The sequence below is a fragment of the Euprymna scolopes genome, chromosome 11 (genome assembly GCF_053919585.1).
Source record: "Euprymna scolopes isolate OS-2025 chromosome 11, ASM5391958v1, whole genome shotgun sequence".
In the NCBI taxonomy this organism is placed as follows: Eukaryota; Metazoa; Mollusca; class Cephalopoda; order Sepiida; family Sepiolidae; genus Euprymna; species Euprymna scolopes.
This window is the reverse complement of record NC_136492.1, coordinates 101,357,773-101,385,281: the sequence shown is the minus strand read 5'-3', so window position 1 is coordinate 101,385,281 and position 27,509 is coordinate 101,357,773. Positions and strand designations below refer to the sequence as shown.

General features: G+C 34.1%; 1 protein-coding gene across 1 annotated transcript in view; it reads left to right on the top strand.

Annotated features, from left to right (window-relative positions):
- LOC145288014 (uncharacterized) overlaps positions 1–23,962 on the top strand; it is a 42,874-nt gene extending 18,912 nt beyond the window's left edge. The window contains exons 2-4 of the mRNA XM_080136018.1: positions 32–194; positions 14,095–14,257; positions 23,616–23,962. Of these exons, the coding sequence (XP_079992144.1) occupies positions 32–194; positions 14,095–14,257; positions 23,616–23,719 (430 nt within the window). The 3' untranslated portion in view covers positions 23,720–23,962. The remainder of the gene's footprint in view (positions 1–31; positions 195–14,094; positions 14,258–23,615) is intronic.
- Positions 23,963–27,509: the final 3,547 nt, after the last annotated feature.

The window sequence follows — 27,509 nt, the reverse complement described above, 5'->3', positions numbered from 1 at the left end:
AATTCATTCATTTATTTCCTTGTTTTTCTAGACCTCTTCCTCATTTTGTGACGCAAGGAAAACAATTTGGCATTGATTTCACCTTCAAATGTCCACGTTATCCGAACACGATAAAATCTCATGCCCTGCTGGAATTTGCTAAAGAGAAAGGAGACTTTGATAAGCAGAATGAAATTTCTGAGAAGATCTTTCAGGTAAAGTATTAATCTTTTTTTTTTTTTTTTTTTTTTTTAATTTTTTTTTAGACGTTTTTAAAATTAAATATCATAAAATGATAATTAATGGAATAATCGGAGATGCTGTCAAGTTTGTCGCAAAGAAGGTAGGCTCCCTCTACCAGGTTAGAAAATTTCTTGCGCCTGCCAGTATCTTATATCTTTATAAAGCCATCATTCGTCCATGCATGGGGTATTGTTGCCACATCTGAGCTGGTGCATGAATCACTAGCTTCCCACTCTTGGACAAGGTGTAAAAAATGAATTCCTAATCTAACAGATCCCTCACTGTCTGCCAAGCTCCAGCCCCTGTTATATCATCACATCTCTGTACTTGTATTATACAGAAAGCGCTCTGATGGACTTACAATACTTGTAACTCCATCAGTAAAGAATACTCCAACTCACTCGGCTAGCAGCAAAATCTCACCCTTTCACTGTAGAGCTCTCTAGATGCCAGATTTTCAGTCTGATAGCTTATTACTTTAGATTGCTTATCTTTAGAATTCCTTTCCTTGCTTATACTTTTACTTGAAAAAAAGAGGAACTATCTACAATATTTCAAAATATAATAATCACTTATCAACTTTTATTTAAAAAATATGCATTGATATGGCTTTATATATGCCACTATCCTCTCTCCATTTGGGAGTACCAAATTTGTAAAAGGGAAAATTATTCTCAACTCGCATTTAGGCAAAAATGCACTTTTGTATAAATAATTGAATTCATTCAAAAGTATTGGAAACAAAAACAAATAAATAACCACTATCCTATATGCCATCACTGATTAAGCATTGTTGAGTGTGATCAGAATCAAATGGGTGACCATTTGGTACTGACCAGATGCTGTATGTAGGATATCGACACCTCCCTGCAAGAACTGCAAAACCCTAACGTTATTATCTCCCCTGACTCTAACGTATATGTAACTCGAGACTGCTTGTGAATTTAATATTTGTTTTACACATTCTCCTTTTGGATGAAGCCAGTTCAACCTGCCTGGGGTGAATACCGCTGGCAATAGCTCGTACTATCCTGTATCTCTACAAAGCCACCATTCACCATACAGTAAAAATTGTTATCACATCTCGGAGGGTGCACCAATTGCTAGTTTATCCGTCTTTTGGACAGTGTGGAAAAAAATTTCAGACCTAATAGATCCCACACTGTTTGCCAAGTTCCAGCCTCTGTTGCATCACTGTGGTTATTTTACAAGTACTTCCACTGCCACAAAATGTGCACCAGTGAATGCACTGCACTTGTACCCCTTAAATGTAAATACATGCAACCTATCTCCTCTGAAAGGGCTCAATAATCCATGCAATTCTTTATCGCAAAATCAATGACTATTTACTCTAGTTACAAGCTTTACAAGTTCCACTAACAAATTATTGGCGCTTCTTCAGAACTCCCTCCTCCCCGTGCAGAACCAAAAATAAAAAAAAATCTATATTATGTACATACATGTGATGGAAAGAAAATATTATACACCAAAAGTCGCGTGAATTTATCATTTTCTTTTATAAAGAAAATCATTTTTAAGCGATTTTTAGTTCTTCCAATACCCCCACCCCTCTCCATGTTAAGAATGGCTTTCTAAAATCTTACAAAAGTTTGAATTATTTGGATTTATCTCTCTTGTTCCTTTAGACTGTTTTCAACATGGCATAGCAAGATTATCACTTGTCGTTTAGCCGTAACATTTGATTTTCTTAAAACTAAAACTACTTGATCAATTTACATAATTTTTTGATGTACCATATTTTCTTTCCATCATAGGTATGTACATCATCGAGGTGTTTTTTTTTTTTTTTTTTTTTTTTTTTTTTTTTTTTTTTTTTTTTTTTTTGACGATGGGGGGAGTTTTTGAAAGGCACCAAATTCTTTTCTCTACGTAAACAAATCTTGATGTTTATTAGGGGAGTGATAAAATTGCTCGTTCTCTTTAAAAATTTTTTTTTTTTTTTTAAATGAATTGTCCAAAGTTGTTGGAAGGATTCAGTTCAATCATTCTGTGTTCTAAAAGTGTTGCAAAGTCTCATTTTTCTGTGACCTTTCTTTTTGACTAAATGTGACCTTTATTTTATTATTAAGTGAAATTCACTTACGCAGGATATGAAAATACCTATAAAGTGGTTGACCTATTCATAATAATGCACATACACAGGATGCTAACCTTTGTGACCTCTTTCATTAAATCCACGTTGAGTATTTGCTTTGATGGAAACTTGGCTAACATTTTACTTTAAGGTTGCACATGTCTTCTTGCATCTGCTGCAGAATGTTTTCTTGTGTAGTGTAACAAAGGATGACATCGCTATGACATTTTTTTTTTTTTTTTTTTAACTACTGCTTTTCTTTTCTTATTTTTATTTTTTATTTCTGTTTATATAAAACTGTATATGTTTTTTTTTATTTTATTTATTTATAATAAAGGAATCGCCACTTATCAAGGCCCGGAGGCCACTCAAGGATAAAGGTTAATGGGTATACATTAGTCAATGTGATTATAGCGTAGTAATCATAAGTAGTGGAGATTTTGTAAATTGGATTACTTAGCGGAACGGTTCATTAAGAACTTGTTTACAATCAAATTGTAGTCAGCTGGAAAGCAGGCAAACGGAAGAGAGTTCCATAGGTGTGCAGGTCTAAGAAAGAAGCTTCGTTCATTGAATCTACGTTTAGGTTTAGGCACAGATAAAGAGCGTGAGAAATTATTGAACAGGATTAACTAATTTACCAATTATTATGAACTTTGGAACATAGCTACAAAACGCAAGGGGTTGTAATGTAGGTTATATTTAATTTAATACAAAGGAAGTGGGATTCCTTTCTGAAAATTCAAATACTTCAGAGTTTTGTGTAATTTTTGCAACAGGTATTAGACATCAATTAATAAATGCAGGGTGGGATGATAAAGGTGTTGCCCTAAAGAAAACACTAGAGCTTTATTTTAAAACTTTTATTGAAAAAATCAATTCAGGTAAGTTGATTGTGTAGTAGAGCTGACATCTATTCAATGTAGCCACCTTCAACCTTAATCACCGCCTTGATATGGGTCTGGAACTGGGAGCATATCTTTTCCACAAGTGTCAGTGGGAGCTCAACAAATACTCTGCAAATGGTGGTGATTAGGCTGGCTTTGGTGTTGTGGGAGGTCATGTTGGTGATGTTCTCAATGTATGACCAAACGAAGTAGTCCAGCAGGTTCGGATCAGGGGAGGAGAGGGATGCCAGTAAGAGAAGAGTACGAAGTCGTAGCACTTCTTCTGAAGCCAACCCTGGATCTCTTTGGACTTGTGGGCCGGCATCAAGTCTTGTTGCTACACCCAGGGTTTGCCAGCGGCCACCTGATTGCATCAGGGGATCACCACACTCTTCAGCACATCTAGGTACACTTTAGTGTTGACTTTCAAGTCAACTCCGAAGATGTGAGATGGCATGACATGGTTCTAACTTGAAATCACACCAAAGATAATAACTGTAGCTGGAAATTTTTTCATCACCCTGGGCGGCACATCCCTGTTATTCATGACAATCTAGTGATGTATTTTGAGGGTGCTGGCAATGGTCCTGTTCTTGTAACTTGAATCAGTAGAGAGCATGAGTTGTATAGTGGCACATCTCCTATCTCGCTCGTTGAACATTGTGTCACTTCCAGACATGATAGAAGGCTCCTATTGCTCTTGGGATTTGTACACAACTGGCCAATTAGTCGATGGTCTGCAACAAAAAAAAAAAAAAAAAGAAAAGGAAACCTGGTTTTCATCAAATGGAAATGGAATCATGTCTTTTTTTCCCCCCCCCTAGGACGACAATTTTATCGTTCCACCTTGTATTACTCAACTTCCAGCCTCTTTGAAGTACATATTATTGAGTCTTTAGCATGCATAATGAGTATATCACATTTGAAAATTAAAATATTTCAGTTTTACATTGTTTCATAGTCATTAGACACCAATTAAGTAAGATTCCCTGAATTTTAATTTCTTATCAAGATTTCTTAAATGTAAGCCTTAAATTTTAAACATTTTCTAAAATCCACATCATATAATGAAATTTCATGAAAATTGGAATAAGGATTTTAGACAACGTTTGGTATAATTATATTTTGATTTTAATGTTTGTAAGTGCACAGAAGTTATACAATATTGTTCTGTTGAAGAGATATAACTTTACCCATCTTGAGACAAGTATTCTTCTTGCTTACTTCTAAATATGAGATTTTAACCTTTCAGTTTTTCAATATTTTATTTTTAAAAAAATTGGGATCAGTTTTGCCGAGTTCTGAAAGGAAAAGATTTCGCATCACACCATAATTGATCTCAGTTTTTTTCTCAAATTCATTTCTGGTGGAAAAATACTAAAAACATGAACCTAGTTTTAATTTTGGTTGCATAAGTTTATAACTTATTTTTAAAATTATCATTTTTTTTATAGAAAAGGTTACTCACTATTCTGAGATATTTTTCTGCTTATTTTAATAATTTTGTCTAAAGATAATTATCCATTTTTCTCCTGAATTTTTCAAATTGAAACTAATCTTTTTTGTAGGAAGAAAATATACATTTCAAAAAAATGTTTTTAATGCTAACTGTTATTTTGAGATATAATCAATTTGAAAATACATGTTTTGTTTGGATTTGAATGACATCAGATACCGTGACTTAAAGCTGTCCTTTACCTAGGCCTGTAGAACTAGGGTACTAAATTTACACTTTGTCCAAAAACTATATTAAAACATGGAAAAAATATTATTTTGTGGATCAATATAGGTTTTAAAGACCCCAGAGAATAAGCAAAATGAGAGGGATGACTTTGGATCTGCAGTAGTCTCTTTAGAGAATTTAGGATGCTGAGGACACAATTTCTGCATTTGTCTATTAAAGTTTTGTGAATAATAAAAAATGCACCCTACATTAAAAAATAAATAAATAAACATTTGATATATCTCCCACCCTGTTTTCTTAAATTTTTCCCTAAATTAAAAATCCATCTTGTGATGAAAAATGAAACAACTCTGGTTTATTGTCTGTTTGTTTACAATCAGACAGGCTCGAGGTGCAGTAAACTGCGAGCTAAATGCACCCAACGGGATAAACACTGAGAGAAATAGCAGACGACCGAGAAAAGAGGGGGGGGGGGTGAACGACAGGCATAGAAAAAAGACCAGTTGTGAACAGAAGAGAAAAAATAAAAAGGAGAAAAAATGTAGATAGGGCCAGATTGGTATGTGCGAGGGATACTTCTTTTGGCCAAGAAGGCTGTAAACGCTAATTGACCATGACAGCCCGGAGTGAAAGGAAGCGTACCAATGAAATTCCAATTTACAAAGCGCCATTGTTGACTGCTCCCTGAGGGGCAAGTGGCCTCTATTGAAAAGAGGCGTGGCCTTTGTGGAATTGGATTTGGTTCATTTAAAAGTTAATTGAACGAGACCATTTTGGTTTTAATGGCCCATCAAATTCTATTAGGCACACGCCTGCTGAGATATTCTACTGGATTGCAAACAGAAGAAGAAGAAACAGCCCCTTTTTTGGGCATAGGCAGCCTGGTGAAGATTTGAGTGACAGCGGTTCCGGCATCCTGATTGGCTAAAGGGCCGAAGAGAGAAAAAAAGAAAGATTTAGCTCCTGCCCCCACAATATAAGCAGCGAGTTTTGAGAGCAAGACACAGAGACAGACACCGAGAGACATTCTGCTCCCCTGGGCTCGAACGAGCGAAAAAGACCACCTCATCGATTGACCCTGCCACTTAGTTTTTAGTTTTCACTGAAAAAGAAATAACTTTGCAGTTAACAAACGGCCAGTCCCTAACTTATTAGCGAAATACAAAATGACAATTGTAACCTTTTATGAATAACAAGGAATTTTGAATCACAAAAAAAACAAAAACAAGTGTCGACTTGTCTTTTTTTAATTTGTTTGGCATGCTTGCAGAAATGCTCGACGAGTCTCTTTCAGGTACTGGCCGCTGACATTCTCATCAGAAGACACGAGGACCAACGATCGGGGAACATCCACCACTAGACGACACGTGGGTGACATAAGTGTCACAACAAATGCAATTTGAAGTTGTTTCTTTCATTTTAATGAAATATTTTGACCTGCTTGTAACTCTACCTTCAACAATATTGTTTTCAACCATAATTAATGTAATTATTTTCTTGGTTTTGAAAAGTAATTAAATGTATTTTTTTAAAGTTACATGTAGGCGAGAAAAAGGCATACAGTGTATTTCTATGCCTTAACTCTTGATGTTAAATGAAATAGAAGAAAAAAAAAATTAACATTAAAGTCTTTATTTCAAACTATGAACGAAAACATAGAAAGCTGCATTTTTCCATATAAACAAAGAAGATGGAGTAAAATATAACAGACAAAAGCAAAGTGAGTGCTGGTGGGTGTTGATCAAAGAATTATGGAGAAAAATAAATGGGTTTTTCAAAATTGTGTACTTGTATGCTGACTTCAAGATGCCCATCTTAGCTTCCTCACCTGTGTTTGCAGTCAACTGCTACATTGAATTTGATTGACCAAAATTATTCGGATTTTTTTCTTTATCAGAGTATTTATATATTATTGCTTTCAACTGTAATTTAATATTAATAGTTTTTGTTGTTGTTTAGCTATATCTCCAATATCTTTTTAGTAAATAGCTAAAATAAATCATTATTGAAAAATTTCTTTGAATTGCCCACTTTAAATTAGTCAATGAAAACACCCAAAATATAATATACTAATGGTGATTATTAAAAGATTGAGAAAAAAAATTTAAGATACAATATCCATGAGGACAGTGGGAGGAGATGAAAGTAAGAGAGTGTAAACTCTTCCAACCTTTTTTACTCATAATAAAAAAAATGATTCGTATTGTTAAAATCTATAAAATTGGTTGAAAACAATGTTTTTTATGTTTTTTTTTTTAATACAGACCAATACTTTGCATATTTGACTAACAAAGCGGATTTTTTATGTAGCTTGTAATAAAAATAAAAAAACATATTGATTACAAAATTGGCCGGGGGGGGGGGCTGACTACTTTGTACATATAATAGCAGGGCTACCCAGTGTTACCTGGGGGCTCTTAAAAAAGCCAAATAGATGTTGAATAGTGTGTGTGTGTGAGAGAGAGAGATTTGTGCCTCCAAAGCACCACTAAAAACAAGAGAAATTTTAGTTTTGTATGTAATCTCACTTTTGGTTTACTGTCTGCTCTATCCAGGATATTAAGCACTTTGGATTATAGATCCTGTGCAATACCAACAAAAGGACAAAGTTCTTTATACTTGATGACACTGTGTTTAAACACACCTTCTCTATCTAGGATCCAGAGCAGCACTAAAACCAAGTTAAATCACTCTTGAGTTACTACCTACCTATTGAAGATTTTGATTTATGGCTCAATCTAGGTTATTCGTAGCATATCAGTGTGTATACATGTGTACATGTCCCTATAAATATGTATCTATGTAGCCGATTGTATCGCCTAATGTGTATAAATGATAGGACAATTCCAATACTTTTCGCAATTCTAATTCCGATTCTTTATAAATCTCTAAATATTTAAATGTAGGGTTGTTATTTTTCCTGATTACCATGAAAACACGTATTAAATGTGCATATATTTTCTGAAATGTACGAGAAAAACACTTGTGGGAGATGATCTATAGATTTTTGTTTTGCTGGTAGTTTAAAAATATAAATATTTATTATTTTATTTTTACTACCAGCAGCAGAAGATATTGCTTTAAACAAAACCAAATAAAATAAAATAAAAGAATCTCTTTTGGCATTGGAAAATCTGCATATATTTTTCAGATTCTGATAGTGATTCCAATACACCCAGAAGTTCTGATTTTTTCCGATTCCAATTAATCATCCCAACACTAGTGTGTATTAGTAGCCTGGCAAGGCTACAGGGGGAGTAACCAAGCAAAAAAAAAAAATACTAATCAAAATCCCAAAGCAGCAAAACTAAAGCTGATTTGCCAGGACACTATTTATACAAATGTAAGCAAATTTAGGCATATTTTATTGGTTTGAAAATATAGGTTCTTTTTTTACCAATTGTCATAAAATTTTAACCATAGAATAGTAGTATAATCTTCAAAAAGTCTGCAAATTTACATGTAGTTTGGTCCCATAGAGCCAAAAATATAAGCATTTAAATATTCAATTTGGCTATGAATATAGATATATCCATATAATATATATATCTATATATATCTATATATATATATATATATATATATATATATATATATATATACCACCTTTTTGGCAATTTTATAAATTCCAAATCTCGGCGACTATTGATCAGAATTCAACAAATGAAGGCTCGCTGGAATTGTGTAGTGAGTTATGTGACATTTGCCCTTAAGATCACACATTAAGGGAATCATCTATCATCCAGAGCCTATTTTTGGCATTTTTTACAGCCATAAAATGTTTCAATCATAGTCATTTGTTTTTCTAGTTTTGCATATGAATTACAAAATATCTGATATTTCCCAAAACCTCTGGCCTTGATGGAGAGGAGACTAAAACTTACTGCTATGGTTTCAAATGATCTGAAATAACAAGGGGAGACCTGATTCCAAATATTTCTCATATGTTATATCTCCTCCCTTTAGTTTTTATACATAAAGTAAATTTCAGTGTATAAGGATAATTTGATACTGGAGATATTCATAATCGTACCCTACAGAGGGTAAAGAGGAGAGATATAACATATGAGAAATATTTGGAATCAAGTTTCCCCTTGTTATTATTTCAGATCATTTGAAACCATAGCAGCAAGTTTTAGTCTCCCTTATTTTATTTTTATTTATTTATTTTTTTCCTGGATGTGGATTCCATTACCCTACACTCAATGTTGGCTGTCCCTCTAGCGACCCTTTTGCCTCACCACACAACTCTACGTCTTGTCTGATGGTTCCTTTGACCCTTTTTCTCTCCCATGGATGTTAATAACTCTTAGATCCCTCATGCATCCTCTAACACATTGACCTCATTAATCGCTACAGACCATTCATTCTCATGTTTGGGGATCAAAACAGAAAAGCCCTACTTACAATATCTCCAGTTGTCAGCTCCCAGTTATACAAGGTACCTGTTCTAATATACTGATTAGCTCACACTTCCAAGTACTGAACTCTCAACAAACCTGGCACAGATCCTCGGAAAAATGTCACATCTTTCCTAACTATAACCCTTCCAAAAATTTTCTTGTAATAATGATAAACGTTTTGTTTTTGTTTTTTTTATTCCTTTTAAAGGTTTTAAAATTTGTTTCTGGTTAGTTATAAAAACTAAAAGAAAATGAAGTGAATATGATAACTGTTTAAAATGTGATGATGATAGAAACAGAAATTTAAAAAGAAAATCTGGACAAATAACTTTAGAATTACAGTATTTGATGATCAACAGAAAAGAATTAGGTTAGAGAGAAATCAGTGAAACGATTTATTATCATTTCAACACTTGTTAAAAGAATTTAACCAAAGTATGCGTTGGAATGCGTAATGAAAATAATTCACCAGGTACAAAGACACAAGATGTTTATATAAAGGAAAAATAAATGAATAAATACAATCTTTTGAGTTGTAAACCATTTTTGTTTCCGTTTAGTTTCAAAAGAAAAGAGAAGTCTTGTTCCAAACAAAATGGCAGTCGTTAATCCGGAGAAGCTTTGACAATTCAAAGCTAAGACAAAGAACAGGGTTTCCTGTTGGGTAGCCAATCCGTACAAGTCTTAAACTGTAAAAGTTTGCAGACAAAGACTAAAATTCCTTCTCATGTGAATACAGAAAATTATGTGTGGAAATATCCAGTATGTTTTATTGAGTGATTCTGGTTTCTGATTAGTTGTTAGCAGAGCGTTTTTTTCTGTTTGATTGCTAAGTTTCTATCACCTCTGACTATAAATAGAACCTTCCAATTTTTTGGGATCATACACTCTTAATTAATTTAATTATGATGAGTCTCCTTGCTGCTTCAGTTGCTTGGAGACCGAGTAAAAGTACCAGTTAAGAATCCATTCTTGATACTGCTTGTTGCCGGGGAATGCCCAGGCAAATTTTGATAGGCCAGAGTACCCCTCTTTTATGAGTGCTGGCTTGGCATCCCTACCTTTCGACCTTGTGTCACGTCTTGCTGAGGTGGGTAGCAAGTAAATCTCTATCCTCTTAATTATATTAAAAATATTGCAACACAGTGTTTGTCAAAGATTGAGACAAGCACAGGCAGATGACCACACACACACACACTTCTAGGTAACACACAACATGGCCAGCTGATACTGCAAGACTGGTTGGTTACACATTTGTTAATTGAGTCTGAATAATAGAAAAATCTATAATATTTTTAAAATTGCATTCTTTTGTGTTTTGCTGGTAGCACTCCCTCTACCCACAAAGCTGCTAAGACGATAAAAGAATCTTCGATCAAAGTTCTATAAGACTCCTTTTGATCTAGTTGTTTAGCCCTTCATCCCTTTTCTTTGGTTGCATCCATAAATTTAAATAAAATCTCCATCAGCATATTGGACAAGATAGAAACTGTGAACGATAATTTCTTTGGTTGCATCATAATTGTATTTGAAATATGAGATTAGAAAGATAACCACGTGCGTATCTGTATTTTTTTTAAATAAACAAAATGTTTATTTAAAGTTTCAAATTTTCGGCTTATAAGCCTTCATCAGGAATTTTCTTTTTAAACAATACAATATTTTTTTTTTCTTATGTGCCATGATGCCGTTTGGCAGAGTTTGTTGGTCGAAGTAGAGTGTGTGTATTGTCAGTCCAGTGGGTGGCGCCGTCTAAGCGTGAATGGGTAGTTTAGTAGTAATCCACTTTTTAGAAGCACGGGGAAAACGGAATTCGAAATATGAGATTAGAAAGACAACCACATGCGTATCTGTATTTTTTTTAAATAAACAAAATGTTTATTTAAAGTTTCAAATTTTCGGCTTATAAGCCTTCATCAGGAATTTTCTTTTTAAACAATACAATATACGCACGTGTTTCAGATCAATTTCACTTTTATATGAAAAAACCCAACCAACACATGAGAAGCCAAAATAGCAATAATATTGTAAAAGTTTAGGTAAATAAATCTAGCCGTGACGCACGTTCGCAAATCATACATATTATTATCTAGGGAGTTTATAAAAAAGTGTTTATAGGGTTCTCGTAAGTGATAGTAAGTCCTCCGAGACCCACCCCCCACCGAAAAAAAAGCCTTTCTTGGACCACAAAAACTCTTGCGCGCGTTTTGCCTTTTATATATATATATATATATATATAGACTAGCGGGGGTACCCAGTGTTGCCCGGGTGTGGAGAGATGGGGGGGGGGTTAAAATAACAGTAGAAAGTCCAGGTGGAGAGATGTGTTCAAAAAAGTGGTAGTAGAGCGGGGGGGGGATCAAAACAACAGTAGGCAGCCAGGGTGGAGAGAGGTGTTAAAAAAAGTGGTAGTAGGCAGGTAGGCAGGCCTGAACCTGTGACGCAAAGGCAGAAAAGAAAGTGAAAGAAAATCTGACGTCTTACTGATGCTCCATGACACGACTGGAAGTCCTAAGCGTTCAAATTAAACATAGTCAATTGAAAAGAAAAGATGACTTGCAGAAATGGCATCAGAAAATCCGACCCCTCCCTGCAGAAAACTGTTGAGTTGAGTTTGGCAAATTTTTCGATATTTGTCATCCGAAGGGGCAATCTTCAATATGATACCTATCTCGTCAGGATCCGTCGCCTCTGTCGAAAGTTTTTGCGAGATATGCAAACACACATACACACATATTTTGCCTTTATATATATATATATATATATATATATATATATATATATGACTAACGGGGGTACCTGGTGTGTTGCCCAGGTGTGGAGAGGTGTGAGGGGAGGGTAAAATAATAGTAGGAAGTGTGGGTGGAGAGACGTGTTAAAAAAAGTGTTAGTAGCCGCGGAGGGGGGGGGTTCAAAACAACAGTAGACAGACGAGGCGGAGATGGAAGGTAAAAAAATATAGTAGTAGTGGGGAAGGGGGTATCTGGCATTGCCCGGGTGTGTAGGTGGAGTAAGGAACCCCGAGTAGAGAGAGGTGTTAAAAAAAAAAAAAAGTGGTAGTAGCAGGGAGGGGAGGTCAAACAACAGTCGACAGCCTATGTGAAGAGAGGTGTTAAAAAAAAAGTAGTAGGCAGGCAGGCTCGAACCTGTGACGCGAAAGAGGAAAAGTGAAATAAAATCTAATATCTTACTGATGCTTCATGACACGACCGGAAGTTCAAAGCATTCAAATTAAGCATAGTCAATCAAAAAGAAAAGATGACTTGCAGAAATGGCGTTGGAAAATTTGACCCCTCATTGCAGGAAACTGCCCAGTTGAGGGTAATGGAAGTAATGTTTTTGTCCAATTTTTCAATATTTGTCATCTGAAGAGTCGAGCGTTAAAACGATACCGGTTTCATCAGAATTTGTCGTTTCTGTCAAATGTTTTTTGCATTGCCCGGATATAAAGACGTCTTATGGTAAGAGCAACGGAACGCAAAAGGAAAAAAAAATTAACCAATCACCTAAAGAAGATGAAAATAGCAGTGAGTACTCGTGTGAGCGCAAAAAAAAAAAAATTAACCAACCTCTTAAAAAAGATGAAAATAGCAACGAGTACCTGCATGAGCAAAAAAAAAAAAATTAACCAACCCCCTACAAAAGATGAAAATAGTAACAAATACCCATTTGAACGCAAAAAAAAAATTAACCAACCCCCTAAAAATGTTAAAAATAGCAACGAGTATTTGTGTGAGTGCAAAAAAAAAAATTTAGCCACAGTAGCCAGGCCTGAACCTGTAAAGCTAAGAGGAAAAGGAGGTGATAAAAAAGAAACACTTTGGTTGCCATGCCCACTGCGACTTATGAGGTTGTGGGCGTTCAAGATAAGGTTATTCATTGCAAGGCGTATGATGACTTTGCAAAAAAAAAAAAAAAAATGACCCCTCCTTACAAATAACAGCACAGAATTAATGTTTTTGGGCAATTTTTTTATATTTGTCATCTGAGAGTCCGATATTTAACAATACCGACTTTGAAAGTGTTCGTTGTGTGTGTCGAAAGTTTTTGGCAGACATACACACACATACACACACACATTTTGCCTTTTCTATTATAGAAGAAGAAGATAAAGGAAAGTTGTGTGTATATGTCTAGCTAAAAGTTTAAAACTGAAAAATCCTCACAAAGTTAGTATATTCTTGGTTGACATTGATGTGGATGAATAATATCTAAAATTAAAAATCAGTTATTCATTCTTTGGGGTCAACTGAACCCTGTTTCATAGGAGGAGGGAGATCAATTATTTCCAATGTATTTTATTATATAAAAGTGAATGACTCCCATTATAGAAATCAACTGGACAGAGGTTTGGGGTTGATGCATATAAAAAAACAAGGAAGAAAGGAACAGACGTATTGAGGGAAGTAGAGAAGAAAGAAGTTTAAATAAAAGATGTGACACACGCTTTTTAACCACTTCTATTTTGTTTTTATGGTCTCGGGCAGTGCAGGATAGCTCTGCTAGTTAATAATTTAAAAAAAAAAAAACTTCAAAACATTTTATATTTATTTAATGGCATGGGAGGAGGGGGCGTCAATGTTTTTATCATCTAAAACTCAAATGAAATTAGTTAATTGGAACCAGATTTTGAAAGATTATTGGTCAAAGCTGCGTTTTTTTTTCTTCTTTTTTTGTGTGTGTCTTTTCTTTTGTTAATGCTATAAAGTTTCATTGTTATTATCTTAATGTTTATTGAAATGTACTACTATGACTGGAAATTGATGGTCTTTTCAAAGTGTCTGTTATTATTTGTAATTTCAGTCGTACTTTACCAATGGTATCTACCTGGATACAGATGCATTAGTGTCTATTGCAGAGGAAGTTGGTTTTCAGCCAGCTGAAGTTAAAGAGTACATTAACAAAGAAGAAGTCCGAGAGAATGTGCTGAAACAATACAAAAGCTGGTCTAGCAAAGGTGTCTCTGGTAAGATCCATTTCTTTCTTTTCATTCTGTTGTGTGGTAGCTTGAAAAGAATGTTTCTCATTTTTTATTTCTTTTTTTTTTTTTTTTTTTTTTTTTTTTTTATAAATTTTTATAAATATAAACATGAAATCTTATTGCTTTCAATTAAAATCCATGAATATTTTATAAAGTAAAGAAAAATTAAAAATCATTTTATCATTAAATATTGGCATCCCCATATGCATATGTGTGTGTGCGTGTTACAGAAGATTAGAACAATATTGGTACCATCAGTTTCAAATCCAAATAGGCAACTAAATATAAGTCTTGTTTATGTTGGACTCTTTTCAGACTGTTTATATCTGTTTGGGGACAGATATAAATGAATAACACTGAGCATTATATACTGTTTAAAAAAAAAATTATGCATAAAATAGCTGTGTTTGGGTGTTTGCTCTTTACTATATATATATATATATATATATAATCTGGATAGAGACAGGTGTAAATACAGGCTGAAGAGTCTGACATAGGAGACCAACTATAAGTTCTCTTTGTTTAGATTTGATGGTTGGTTGGTTATTTTGTTTAACGGCATATCAACCCTTTTCGGTTATTTAATGCTGATTCCAGTGATTGGGGGGAGGGGACCTTAAAGTTCTTACAGATATTTCTTCAGATATTAATTTATATTGCTTGATTTGGCCGTAGTCTTCAAGATTACTTCATATTGAGGGGGTTATTTTGTAGATAGATGCTTGCTATACTTGGTTTGTATAGTTTTATTATATATTGATGATTTGTTTGTTGTGTGTGTTTAGATATTTTGTATATTTTCACATTTGTTGTAATAAGTGTTTAGATTTTGTCATATATTCCAGTTTTTTTAAGGAAGTCCATGATTTTTTTGGTTTCAACTTCTTTGAGTATTTTTCCTAATTTTCTTTTGTTGAAATATTTTCCTCTTATATTTTTTGTATTTTTACAATCCTCAATTATGTTTTATAGTCTGTAAGTATCCACATTGGCACTTTGGTTATTCTTGTTTTAATAAATAATTATGGATTAGATGTGTATATCCTATGTGGAGTCTGTTTAGTACAACTTCTTTTCTGTTTTTCTTTTTCTTTTTTTCGTCCATTTTTATTAAGATTGGGTGTTATTTTGAAGAATTTGTTTTCTTTATTCAGTTTCCATGACTGTTGCCATTTCTCTTTTAAATGTTTATTTATTGTTGGTTTCATGTCTGTATAGGGAATTTTGAGATTTTTATCTATGGTCATTTTTAGGGATGACTTTGCAAGGTCAGCTTTGTCTCCTCCTTTTATGTAACTTGGTATCCAGCATATTTCTTTTTTCTAGATTGTTTATTTTAATCATATTTATTATTAGGGGTTTTTCTAGTTTTTTTTCTCCCCTTTTAGAGCTATTAATACTGATAATGAGTTTGAGAAGATGATAAATTTTTGGTTGTAGTCTTCTGTTTTGATGTCAAGTGCCATATCTATGGCAGTTGCTTTGGCACTAAAGATAGATGCTTCATTTGGTAGTCTTTTTCTTTTGGTAGTTTTTCCTGTTATTGCAGCACTGCCGGTCCTTTTTGTGTCCTTGGAGCCGTCAGTGTAAATGCTTTGGTGGTTTGGGAATTTGTCTTTAATTTCTGATAATTTTTCCAGGTAAGTGTTGGGTGTGTTTTTGTTTTAGGGAGTTTGTTGAGATCTAGTATTATGTTGCGTTTTTGTATAGTCCATGGAGGGATATCTATTAATTTAGTTTTGTGAATTTTGTTGAGTGGGGTATTTGTTTCTTTAATGATTTGATTCATTTGGAGCCTGAAAGTCTTTGTTTTGTTTTTATTTTTGCTGAATAATATTCTATATGATGGGTTTAGTGTGCAGTTGTGGGCTGGGTTTAAGTTGCAGGATTTTAATTTGATGAGGTATTGTATAGCCAGCTTTTCTCATCTTAGTTTTAATGATAGTTCATTTGCTTTTACATAAAGACTTTCTACTGGGGAGGTGGGGAAGGCACCAAGTGCAAGTCTCAGTCCCTGATGGTGTATTGTGTTTAATATTTGTAGGTATAATTTTCTGGCTGAACTGTAGATCATAGAGCCATAGTCCAATTTAGATTGAATTATTGTTTTGTAGAGTTTAAGAAGAGTTTCTTGATCTGCTCCCCATTTTGTGTAAGCCACCACACTTAGTAGTTGTAGCGCCTGATTGCAATTTGTCCAAAGCTTTTGGATATGTGGTATAAAAGTTAGTTTCTTGTCAAACGTTATGCCAAAAAATTTATATTCTTCTACAACGGGTATTTCATCATTATATAGTTTCAAAATCTGGGTTTAGATGTAGCTTGTGTTGTTGGCAGAAGTGTATGCATTTGGTTTTTGTTTTTGATATTGTGAAGTCATTTGTTCTAGTCCATTTGAGTTAATGGATTGTTGGAGTTGTCGCTCTATAGTATTCATGCATTTTGATTGCTAAAATCATTGACATACATATCATCATTTACCCCAGGATTGAAGCAATGGATTGTCATTTATTTTATATATATATATTGATTGCAGGTGATTAAATGACTTACTGACTAAATAGTTGTCTAACGAATGATAAAAAATAATAATTTTTTTTTTTTTGTATAGTTTTAAAGGTTATAAACTTCTAAGACTATATATATATATATATATATATATATATATATATTAAATAGAAGATGAGGAATAAAAGAATAAGGAAAAATTAAGAGGAATTTAAAGAAAAAACACTTTAGGCTATGGCATTTCGGAGCTAAATGCTTCTCATCAGAAGAAGAGAAAGACTAAAATTATGCAAAATGCAAATATAGAAAAAAAACTCCCTTAATGGCATTAAGAAATGAAATAAGAATGAAGGAATAGAATAAAATGGTAAAAAGTAATTAAAAGTAAATACAATATATAAGGGTGAATCAGAAGGGTAGTATATATGTAGGTAATATTCTAAAAAATTATAGGCCACTATGAAATAATTGGGATCATTAAAGGAGATTCAATAATAAAAGAAAAAAGTAAAAAATAGGGAAGATATAGGAGAAAGTAACGAAAGTAGGGAAAGAGATAGAAACAATCAATAGGGGATACGAAGATGCATATATAAATAGATAAAAATAATAAAAATAAAATACTTTTTCCCATATTATCCTATTCCTTCATTCTCATTTCATTTCTAAATGTCATTAAGCCAGTTTTCTTTCTATATTTGCATTTTGCATAATTATAGTCTTTCTCTTCTTCTGATGAGAAGCATTTAGCTTCGAAATTCCATGGCCTAAAGAGGTTTTCTCTTAAATTTCCTCTTAACTATTCCTTATTGTTTTGATGATATAATAAAGTTGTATATAACTTTTTTCCTCCTCTTTCATTTAACGGCCTTGTCGGTGGGGCATTAGAATACACCGACTACCCCCCTGCAGAGGGTAAAAGTCCCTCAATGGGGCCGTGACACTTTGGAACGGAATCCTGGTGATTGAAGGTCTTGGAGGACAAGTTTATGAGCCTCCTCTTCCCAACACATCACTTTGGCCCTTACCTCGGTTAGATGGGCGGTCGGAGGGGCCCGATCCGATCAATCGGCTGGTCAGGTCAAGCTCTACGTCTACTATCAATGGTTTGAAAGCGCTGGCCAAGGGTCAATCATCAGCAAGTGTAGAACCAAATCCCAACATGGCTGCAATCACAACTTTTCTCACGCTAGATTTGGGTAGTGAAAATTGGGTAACAACAGATGTTCGGTATTCCTTACTTGACTAAGTATACTGCCTGTGTAACCCTGACTCTGTCAAGGCGAATGGGTTTCCCCCCCCCCTTGACAAGTCCCAATATCAGGCTCCAAGGTGGGTGGGGAGCACAGGCAATGAAACTTTTATCCATAATTATGTCAAAACAAAACAACCCAAATGTGCTTTATCGGACTCAGAAAGTGAGGAAAACGTAGACTTTTCTAAATACTATGTAATAGAATCACTAGATGAAACACCGATAACAAAATTATCCCCTTTTCTCATTGAAAAAGTGCTAAGCAGGAAAATAAACCCAAAAATTATTTTTAAAAAAAAACGAGATGGTAACCTATTAATTGAAATTGAGACAATAAACCAAAGCTTAAATTTAAAAAACATGAAAACTTTCTGCAATATTAACATTAAAGTCACCCCACACAATAAACTAAATCAATCTAAAGGAGTTATCCGAAGCCGAGAACTATCACTTGCTTCACGAGAAGAAATCCAGAACGAACTAAACAAACAAGGAGTCATTGACTATAAAAGAATCTACATAAAGAAAAACTCAGAGAAAATACCAACGCACACTTATATTATCACATTTAACACTCCAAAAATTCCATCTAAAATTAAACTTGGCTACACCATAGAACCAGTTGAAATATACATCCCAGATCCTCTGAGATGTTTCAACTACCAAAAATTCGGTCACCATAGAGATGCCTGCAGAGGTCATCTCACGTGCGCTAAATGTGGCTCTAAAGAAGTAAATCACAATGAACAAGAATGTCGTGAGTCCAAATGTACAAACTGCCAAAGCGAGTATCCTGCCTATTCCAAAAACTGTGAACAATGGAAAATTGAAAAAGAAATCCTAGCCACAAAGCATAAACGTAATATTTCTTACCTAGAAGTGAAAACAATAGTGTAAGGAGTTATAAAAAACAAAACTTATGCAAAAATTACAGAAAAAACAAATCCCATCAACCAGGCTGATAAATACGACCAACTAATTGAAAAACTGGTACAGCTAGAACCGAATGAACTTAACTTTCAAAAAACTTAAAAATACAACGCTCTCAAAAACTGGAAAAATTAAAGCAAGAAACCAAAAAAGAACTCAAAGTATTTGTCTCCTCCCAAACCCAAACCTCTGCCCTTAAAGGCCAATGTCTCCAAGAACAAACTTTCTCAAAACCAAACAATAAACCAATAAAACAAAAATTAGAAAATTTGACCGAACCTGATGAAATGGAGACTTCCTATCTAACACCATCAAAACAAAAGAAAAACCAAAACAAAACAGTTATAAGGTCCCGTTCAAACTCCAGATCTAGAACCCCAATCCCTAAAAATCAAACTGAATCTGAAGATGAAATGGGAACAGAATACCCAAACCAACAAACAGAAACACTAAATCAAGAACCTCCCCCCCCCATATCGATCATGATCAAAACAAAAGAAAAACCAAAACAAAACGGACATAAAGTCCTATACTAATTCCAGTCCCAGATCCCCAAACAAAAGAACCGAAATAAAAGGCCAAACAGAAGACAAGCCAAAAACAATGGAACATCAGAGGGACAAAAGCAAGCCTACACTCGCAAATAAATAAAAATGGCAAAACAAAATAAAAAAACTAGGAACATAGCAGCTCTACAATGGAACTGTAGAGGATTGAAGCCAAACTATGAAGAACTACAGCAATTAATCAAAGAATACAATCCGAATATCATATGTTTACAAGAAACTCTACTGAAGGAAAATTCCAAACTATCCTTTAAAGACTATGACGTATGCAATAAAATCAACCTTTCACACATAGACCATAGACCAATAGGCGGTACAACCATTATGGTAAAAAAAGTAATACCCCACGAGAAACTCAACCTAAATACAGAACTTCAAGCCGTAGCAGTAAGAGCTACCTTACGCCAAACTCTCACAATCTGCTCGATCTACATTCCACCAAAATATAAACTAGGGAAAACTCAAATAGACAGATTAATTCAACAACTCCCTGCACCATTCCTAATCCTGGAGGACTTTAATGTACACAGCCATCTTTGGGGAGACAGACAACCAAACCACAACGGAAAAATAATAGAAGCCATACTAGAAACTACAGACATATGTATACTAAACAATGGCAAACACACCTACCTACATCCACCTACAGGAACAACCTCAGTCATAGATTTAATACTTAGCTCTCCGACAATTTACATGGACTTTAATTGGGATATCCATGAAGAACAGTATGGTAGTTACCACTATCCAATTATCATCAAAACAAACAATCCCACAATAGAAAATGGAGCACCAAAATGGCAACTAAAAAGAGCTGACTGGTCCACAGTCAGAAATCTCTGCCAAGCACAAATAAATAATGAAATACTTCAGGAACCTAACCCAGTAGCAACGTTCACTCAATAGCAGAGGAAACAATCCCCAAAACTTCAAAGAAAAATAGCATAAACTATGTTTCACAAAAGAATGTAAAGAAACAATCAAACGGAAAAAAACCCTAAAAAAATTCAGGATAAATCCATCCACAACAAATTTAGAAATTTACTGCCAAGCCCATGCAAAAGCACGATAAATAACCAAAAAAGCCAAACAGGAAACCTGGCAAGATTATGTATCTAAGTTAAATAATAAAACACCTAGCAAGAGAGTATGGGACATGGTGAGGAAAATTAATGGGAAACAAAGCCAATACCCCACCTAAAAAACCCTGATGGTGGAAAATGCACTGAAAAAAAGAACATGGTAAACTTACTTGCTGAACAACTAAATAAAAACTCCTCACCCAAACACCACAGTGTAACATTCCAAAACTACAAAATAGAAGCAGAAAAAGGAAAACTGAATTTCACCTCAAACAACACAAAAAAATATAATCTACCATTCACAATATCCGAACTTAAAAGCACTCTGTTTAGAAGCAAAGATACTGCTACCAGATCAGATGAAATCCATTATTAATTTTTGAAACAACTACCAGAATCTTCATTAAATACTCTTCTAAACATATTCAATAATATCTGGCACTTCGGTTACTTACCTAATGCTTGGCGAGAGTCCACAATCATACCAATCCCAAAACCTGACAAAGACCCCTCGAATCCAACAAATTACTGCGCTATCTCTCTAACTAGCTGTATCTGCAAGACCATGGAGAGACTACATAAGAGATGGACTTATCAGAAACCACCATGTGATGTCAGTATTTTTTGATTTAGAAAAAGCATACAACACCACATGGAAATACGGCATCATGAGGGACCTGCACAATCTGAGAATCAGAGGAAGGATGCCAACATTTATACAAAGTTTCCTTAAAAACCGTACTTCCTGCTAAAAATTAATAGTATTGGTAAAGTAGTGACCACAAACATTGATAAATCCCTCTTTGTAGACGACTTTTCAATCACCTATTCATCCCCTAATATGTTAACAATAGGAAAAAAATTACAGGAATGCCTTAACAAAATAGAGAAATGGGCTGATGAAAATCGGTTTATCTTTCAAAAACCAAAACAGTTTGCATGCATTTTTGGAAAAAAAAAGGATATCATCATAACCCACAACTAAAAATTAATAACAATGCAATACAAATGGCACAGCAAACCAAATACCTGGGGATGATCCTGGACAATAAATTTAACTTCAAGCCACATATAGAAGCACTCAAAAAAAAAAAATGCCAAAAAGCATTAAACATACTAAAGATACTATCACACACAAACTGGGGAGCAGACAGGGAAACCATGCTCCTACTGTATAGAGCACTCATTAGACCTAAGTTGGATTATGGTTGCATTATATATAACTCTGCAAGGAAATCATATCTAGAGAAACTCAAGCCCATACAAAACCAAGCACTCAGACTCTGTTTAGGAGCCGTCTGAACATCACCTATTCAAAGCCTGCACACAGAAGCTAATGAACTCCCTCTCCACCTGAGATGGGAAAAATTCTTGCTCCAATATACACTGAAACTTAAGTCTACCAGAAAATCCTGCTCATGAAAAAAGTATATACATCAATGTATGAACATTTCTATACCAGCAAACCTACAGGCTATTAAACCTCCGAGATATCACCTTAAAAAGGCTATTACAGAAGGATACAAAGAATCAAAAAACATACAAACTTACACAATTAACTTACTCAACCATGGACATTCACAGAACCATATATAGACATGACTTTAAAAACAGTTAAAAAACAGACTAACTACCAAACCTATCAAAACAAATTCCTAGAACTAAGGGATAAATACTCCACATACAAAACCATCTATACAGATGGCTCAAAAATGACAAAGAGTAGGAGCAGCAGCAAAAATGCATAATACACACAAGCAAGTCCGATTACCGGACTGTGCCTCTATATACACCACAGAGTTACAGGCTATTAAGATGGCTCTAGAACTAGTCCGAGAGTCTAGCGAGAATAAATTCCTTATCTTCAGTGACTCCATGTCCGGCTTAATGGCATTGAAAGAAAGGGATATAAACCATCCGTGCATCCTGGAAATTATGGAAATATACCAACATCAAGTAAAGGAAAATAAAACAATAATGTTAGCATGGATACCGAGTCATGTCGGCATAAAAGGAAATTCAGAAACTGACAAACTGGCTAAAGACGCAACAAATCTGACCCCATCAAACATAAAAACCCCATACACAAATAGGAAAGCAAAATAAACTCCTACATAAAAATCAAATGGCAAAAACTATGGGACAAACAACTAAACAACAAACTTAGAGAAATACAACCGAATGTTGGCAAGATAGGACCATAATACCAATACGAAAATTAGACACTATATTTACCAGAATTCGAATTGGTCATTCAAGACTAACACATGAATACATTCTGAAAGCAGAAAGTATCCCGCAATGTAGAATCTGTCAACATCCACTAACAAGCACATATTAACGGAATGCAAAAAATATGAAAATATTTGTGTGAAATATTTCAAAGAACAAAACCTTCAAGCAATATTTGGAAAACCTTATAAAATATTAGATTTTCTAAGAAAAATTACACTTTTGGAACACATTTGAAAGGAAGAAAAAAACCTAGAAAAAAGACTGACTTAGAAATACTAAATCTTAATTAAAAACAGTTTATCACCTAAAGACTCGATGAAGAATACTTTCTTCACATTTCATGGCATGAAATGACCTATAGGGTTGCTGTGCCATTAAACAAAAACTTACCTTACCTTTCATTTAATATTATTGTTTTTGCTCCCCTTGATAATGTTGAGCTTTTCTTATTTTGATAAGTTTTGCTTTGTTAAAGATTTACTTTTTGATAACATAATTATTATATATATATATATATATATATATATATATATATATATATATTGTACATGTATTGTGTCCTTACTTGCATCTGTATAGTCTGGTGGAAAATCTGTATTGTAATATTTCAGGGGACTACCTTCATCAGACATGTTCTACTTTCAAATGTATATATTATGGCTAGTGTAAAATGGGCAAATTCCACAGAAATTGGAAATTAATTTGTTTTAAATCTATTAAATTTTCCTGCCAAAACTGAGTACGACTTTGTTTTTGTGTCATTTCAGGTGTGCCCCATTTCTTCATGAATGGTTACAGCACTTTTTCCGGCGCCCAAGATCCTCGATCATTCATTAAAATGTTTGAAAGAGTTGCAGAATTACAGTCTTAGAGCTATATTTTTTTTATTTATTTTTGTTTCCTTCCTTTTTTGTTATCTAAGATTAGATCTATTTACTTATTGATGAGAATTTGTTGAAACCGATGTGAAATGTAAATAATGACGGGACATGCTGAAAATGGTGATCACTTGGACCTGAAGAAAAAGCCGATCTACAGTTTCTCATCTGTTCAATCAGACTTTCATTTATTGTTATTGTTTCTGGCATAAAGTGAATAAATGATCTCCAATCGATCCTGCTGCGCGACTTTTTGTAGGCGGCATTTGTTTTGTTTATGTTCTTCATTTGAAAGCAATCTCTTTCAGAATATTGCAATGTTTCAGAAATGCTGAGTGAGAAAGATTCAATTTAGATAGAAAACAGACCTTTTCTCTTAATATTCTTTCCTCCAATCCTAACACTTTGGTAAAAAAAATAACTAAGTAAGGTTTTAGTAAGGTACTGGTTAGTACCCCCTAATAAAATATATTTAATGAACACAGCACAAAATGAACAACACAATTCTTTTCAACAGTAACAACATAAAAGGGTATTTATTTGCAGCAGAAGTTGAAGGTTCGACTGAGATAGAGGAAGAAGGAATAGAAAGTTCTTTCAGGGTCGGTGTTGGTCAGTTAGGATATTTCCTGTGTCCCCAGTTAGCAGTTGTCTCCAGTGGAGGCCGTCGATGCTAGGTCGAGATGTCCAGTGGACAGGGATCGAGAGAGGAGAGGCGTTGCTACGCTGAAGGTCTAGTCCTGACTGGCATTCCCTCAAGAATTCAGGAAGCAGATGAATCAATGAGCCCTGTTATCTGATAGGTCATCCTATGGCCGAAGAACTCAAAGGGGAGGCATTGATTCCCTAGAGAAAATAGTTCTTTGTAACTGCTACATCGTGTATGCTTCTCTCTATTGTAATCCCTCTTTATTTCTTTTTCTCTCTCTCTCTCTCTCTTTCTGTATCTGTATTTATAAGTAAAGCAGGAAATATACCTTTTCTCTAAATGTCCTTCTCTTTAATTTTAACAGTAACACTGGGCCCCAAAATTGAGAAACAAAAGTTTTAATGACTCAAATATTTATTTGAACATATATTGTTGTCACAAAATTCAGTGCAAGATATTAATCAGTATGGAAACTGATAATAAACCTAACTAAATTTGTAGTCTGTTGTAGTTTCCAGGGAAGCAGTACTACAGTAATCTGTTTCAGATGGAAAGCACTTGTTTTTATCTCTAATCTTAACACATATTTACCAAAGTCTTTACAATAACTAATATGTATGCTTCTCTCTACCATAACCATGTGTTACTATCTGGGAAAAGTATCTTCGTTAGTCTGTGCCATCTGAATGTTTCTGGAGTGGCTGTTATGTCCTGGGCATGACAAATAGTACCCCAGTTGTTAAGCACGATAAGATGATAGGCACATCCCCTTTAGATCAAGGGGTTGATATGGCATCTGCTTGATGGATCTTTTTTTTTTTTTTTTTTTTTTTTTTGAGTTTTCAGCATCATTAATTTCATGATCATTAATTTTTTCCTGAGAATTAATTATCTGAGTAGGACCATTGCGCTGGAATTGAGCACTTATATAAAATAAGCAGAAACGCATGTTTTTATAAAAATAGAATTCTTTTATTTTAAAATTTAAGAAGAATTTTAAGAACTCGAATGTTGAGCTGATTGAAATGTCTACTACCAACAGTATCATACTTCCAACTTATCTCTCTCTCTCTCATGATGATGAAATGAGAGATAGATGTGTATTGAAACAGACACATGCTATTTCATAAGCTTTAGGTAACAAGTTTGTTGAGTTTACTGCCTTCGGCCTTTAGACAATCTGTTCTAGTGTTTATATAAACATTTGCTCCAGGTTGAATAAAAACTTGATTTATGAAACTCTCTGAAATCGTTATGTTTGTAATAGCATGATTTAAATTAGAAGGTAGATATAAGGTTTATAGAAGTGAGGAGTTCAAGCTCTCTGCAAAGGGTTCCTTATCATTTTGCTTTAACCCCCCCCCCTCTCTCTTTCTTTCCATATTTATGAATAGGGTAGGATATATACTTTTCTCTCGATATCCTCTTCTCTAATTTTAACAGTAGCACTGAGCCCCAAATTAAGAAACACATGTTTGACTGATGGAAAATATTTATTTATATACTCCTTGTCATTAAAAAATTTGTAAAATATTCAACAACATTGAAACTAATAATAAACATGAATACACTTCTATAATCATTTCTAAATAATTTCAGTTGAATTCAGATTAATAAGAGAAATTGCATGTGCCTATCTCTTTTATGCCTTGGTTTTTAGCTGGAATGCAAATATGTTACTGCCAGCATGCTGGTCATTTCATAAAGGACAGTGTCGAGGTTTAAATTTTCATCTAGTTGAAAAATATAGTGCAGAAGTTAAATGTCCATTTCCGGGATTAATATTGGCCAAACTAGAAAAGGAGAATGACTTGTGCACATTTACACTAATTTTAATGGATTGTAAAGATTTCAGTAGAAGATAACGATGTGAAGTGTGTGTGTGCTTCTCTCTATTATAATTCCTGTCTTACTTTCTTTTTATGTGTATATTTCTATTTCTGAATGGTATTAATGTGTGTATGCATCTATATGCACTATTGTTGATGTAACACATCACGTAATAAGTCCTGGGTCTAATTAATAAAATTTTTAGATAAAATTCAAGTTCATTTATCAACATAATCTCCTATGATCATACAAACAATTCGATGCTCTATTTTTTTATTTATTTATTTTTTTTTTTTTTTTTTTTGCCTCCTTTCTCTCTTTTAAAGAATTATTTGATTTAAGCCTCAAAATATACCTCAGTTTCTGATGTTACTAAAGCCAGATCTCTTTCTCTGGAGCATTCTTTTGAAGTCTGTAAACAGCCAACACTTGCTGGGAAGGGGGGGGGTAGAGATGGAGAATAAGGTCATTGTGGAAGCAATTCAAAATACAAATCATGTAGTTTTGGCATTGTTGTGATCAACTTTTGATACTGCATTGCTTGATGAAAGAGCATTTTCTTTATTTGTGTTTTTTATTTTCTTTATTTATTTTTTTGAAACACACTAATCTATATAATTGTTATTTCTTCCTTTCCCAAGATACATTGCGCATCACAAAATACACAAAAAAATCTTGTCTGATATTGTTTGCATGATTTCATAGCTTTAGATGGCTTTTACCCACTGCTGTCCGCTCAGATAACTGTCGATTTGATCCAGATTTCATCCATTGTCACATATGGAGTCAAAAACTCGTTTTTGTTGTTGAAACAGTTACAATGCTCTGAATCATTAATGCATAGTTGCTTTTGATGTTTTTTTGTTTTTTTTTTACATAGGCGTCACCACTTATCAAGGCCGATAGGCCACTCAAGGATAAGGGTTAAAGAGTGTAGAGTAGTCAAAAGGACAATATTGTAATCGATAGTAATGGAAGTTCGGTAAATTTGTTAACTTAAGTGGAACGGCTCATCAGAAACTTGTTCACGTTGGACTTGAAGACAACCATATTATAGAAAGCTGGAAAGCAGGAAAACGGAAGACAATTCCACAGGCGTGCAGTTCTAAGAAAGAAGCTTTGATCATGGAATCTATGTTTAGATTTAGACACAGATAAAGAGTGGGGAAAATTATTGATAATGTTTTCAGCTAGTCTAGTGTTTCTTATGAAAGTTTGGCGAGGGGGGACCAGAGATTGAAGCTCAGTGGAACACTTTCCATGAAAATAACGATAAAGCAGAGACAAACTCGCAACATCTCTTC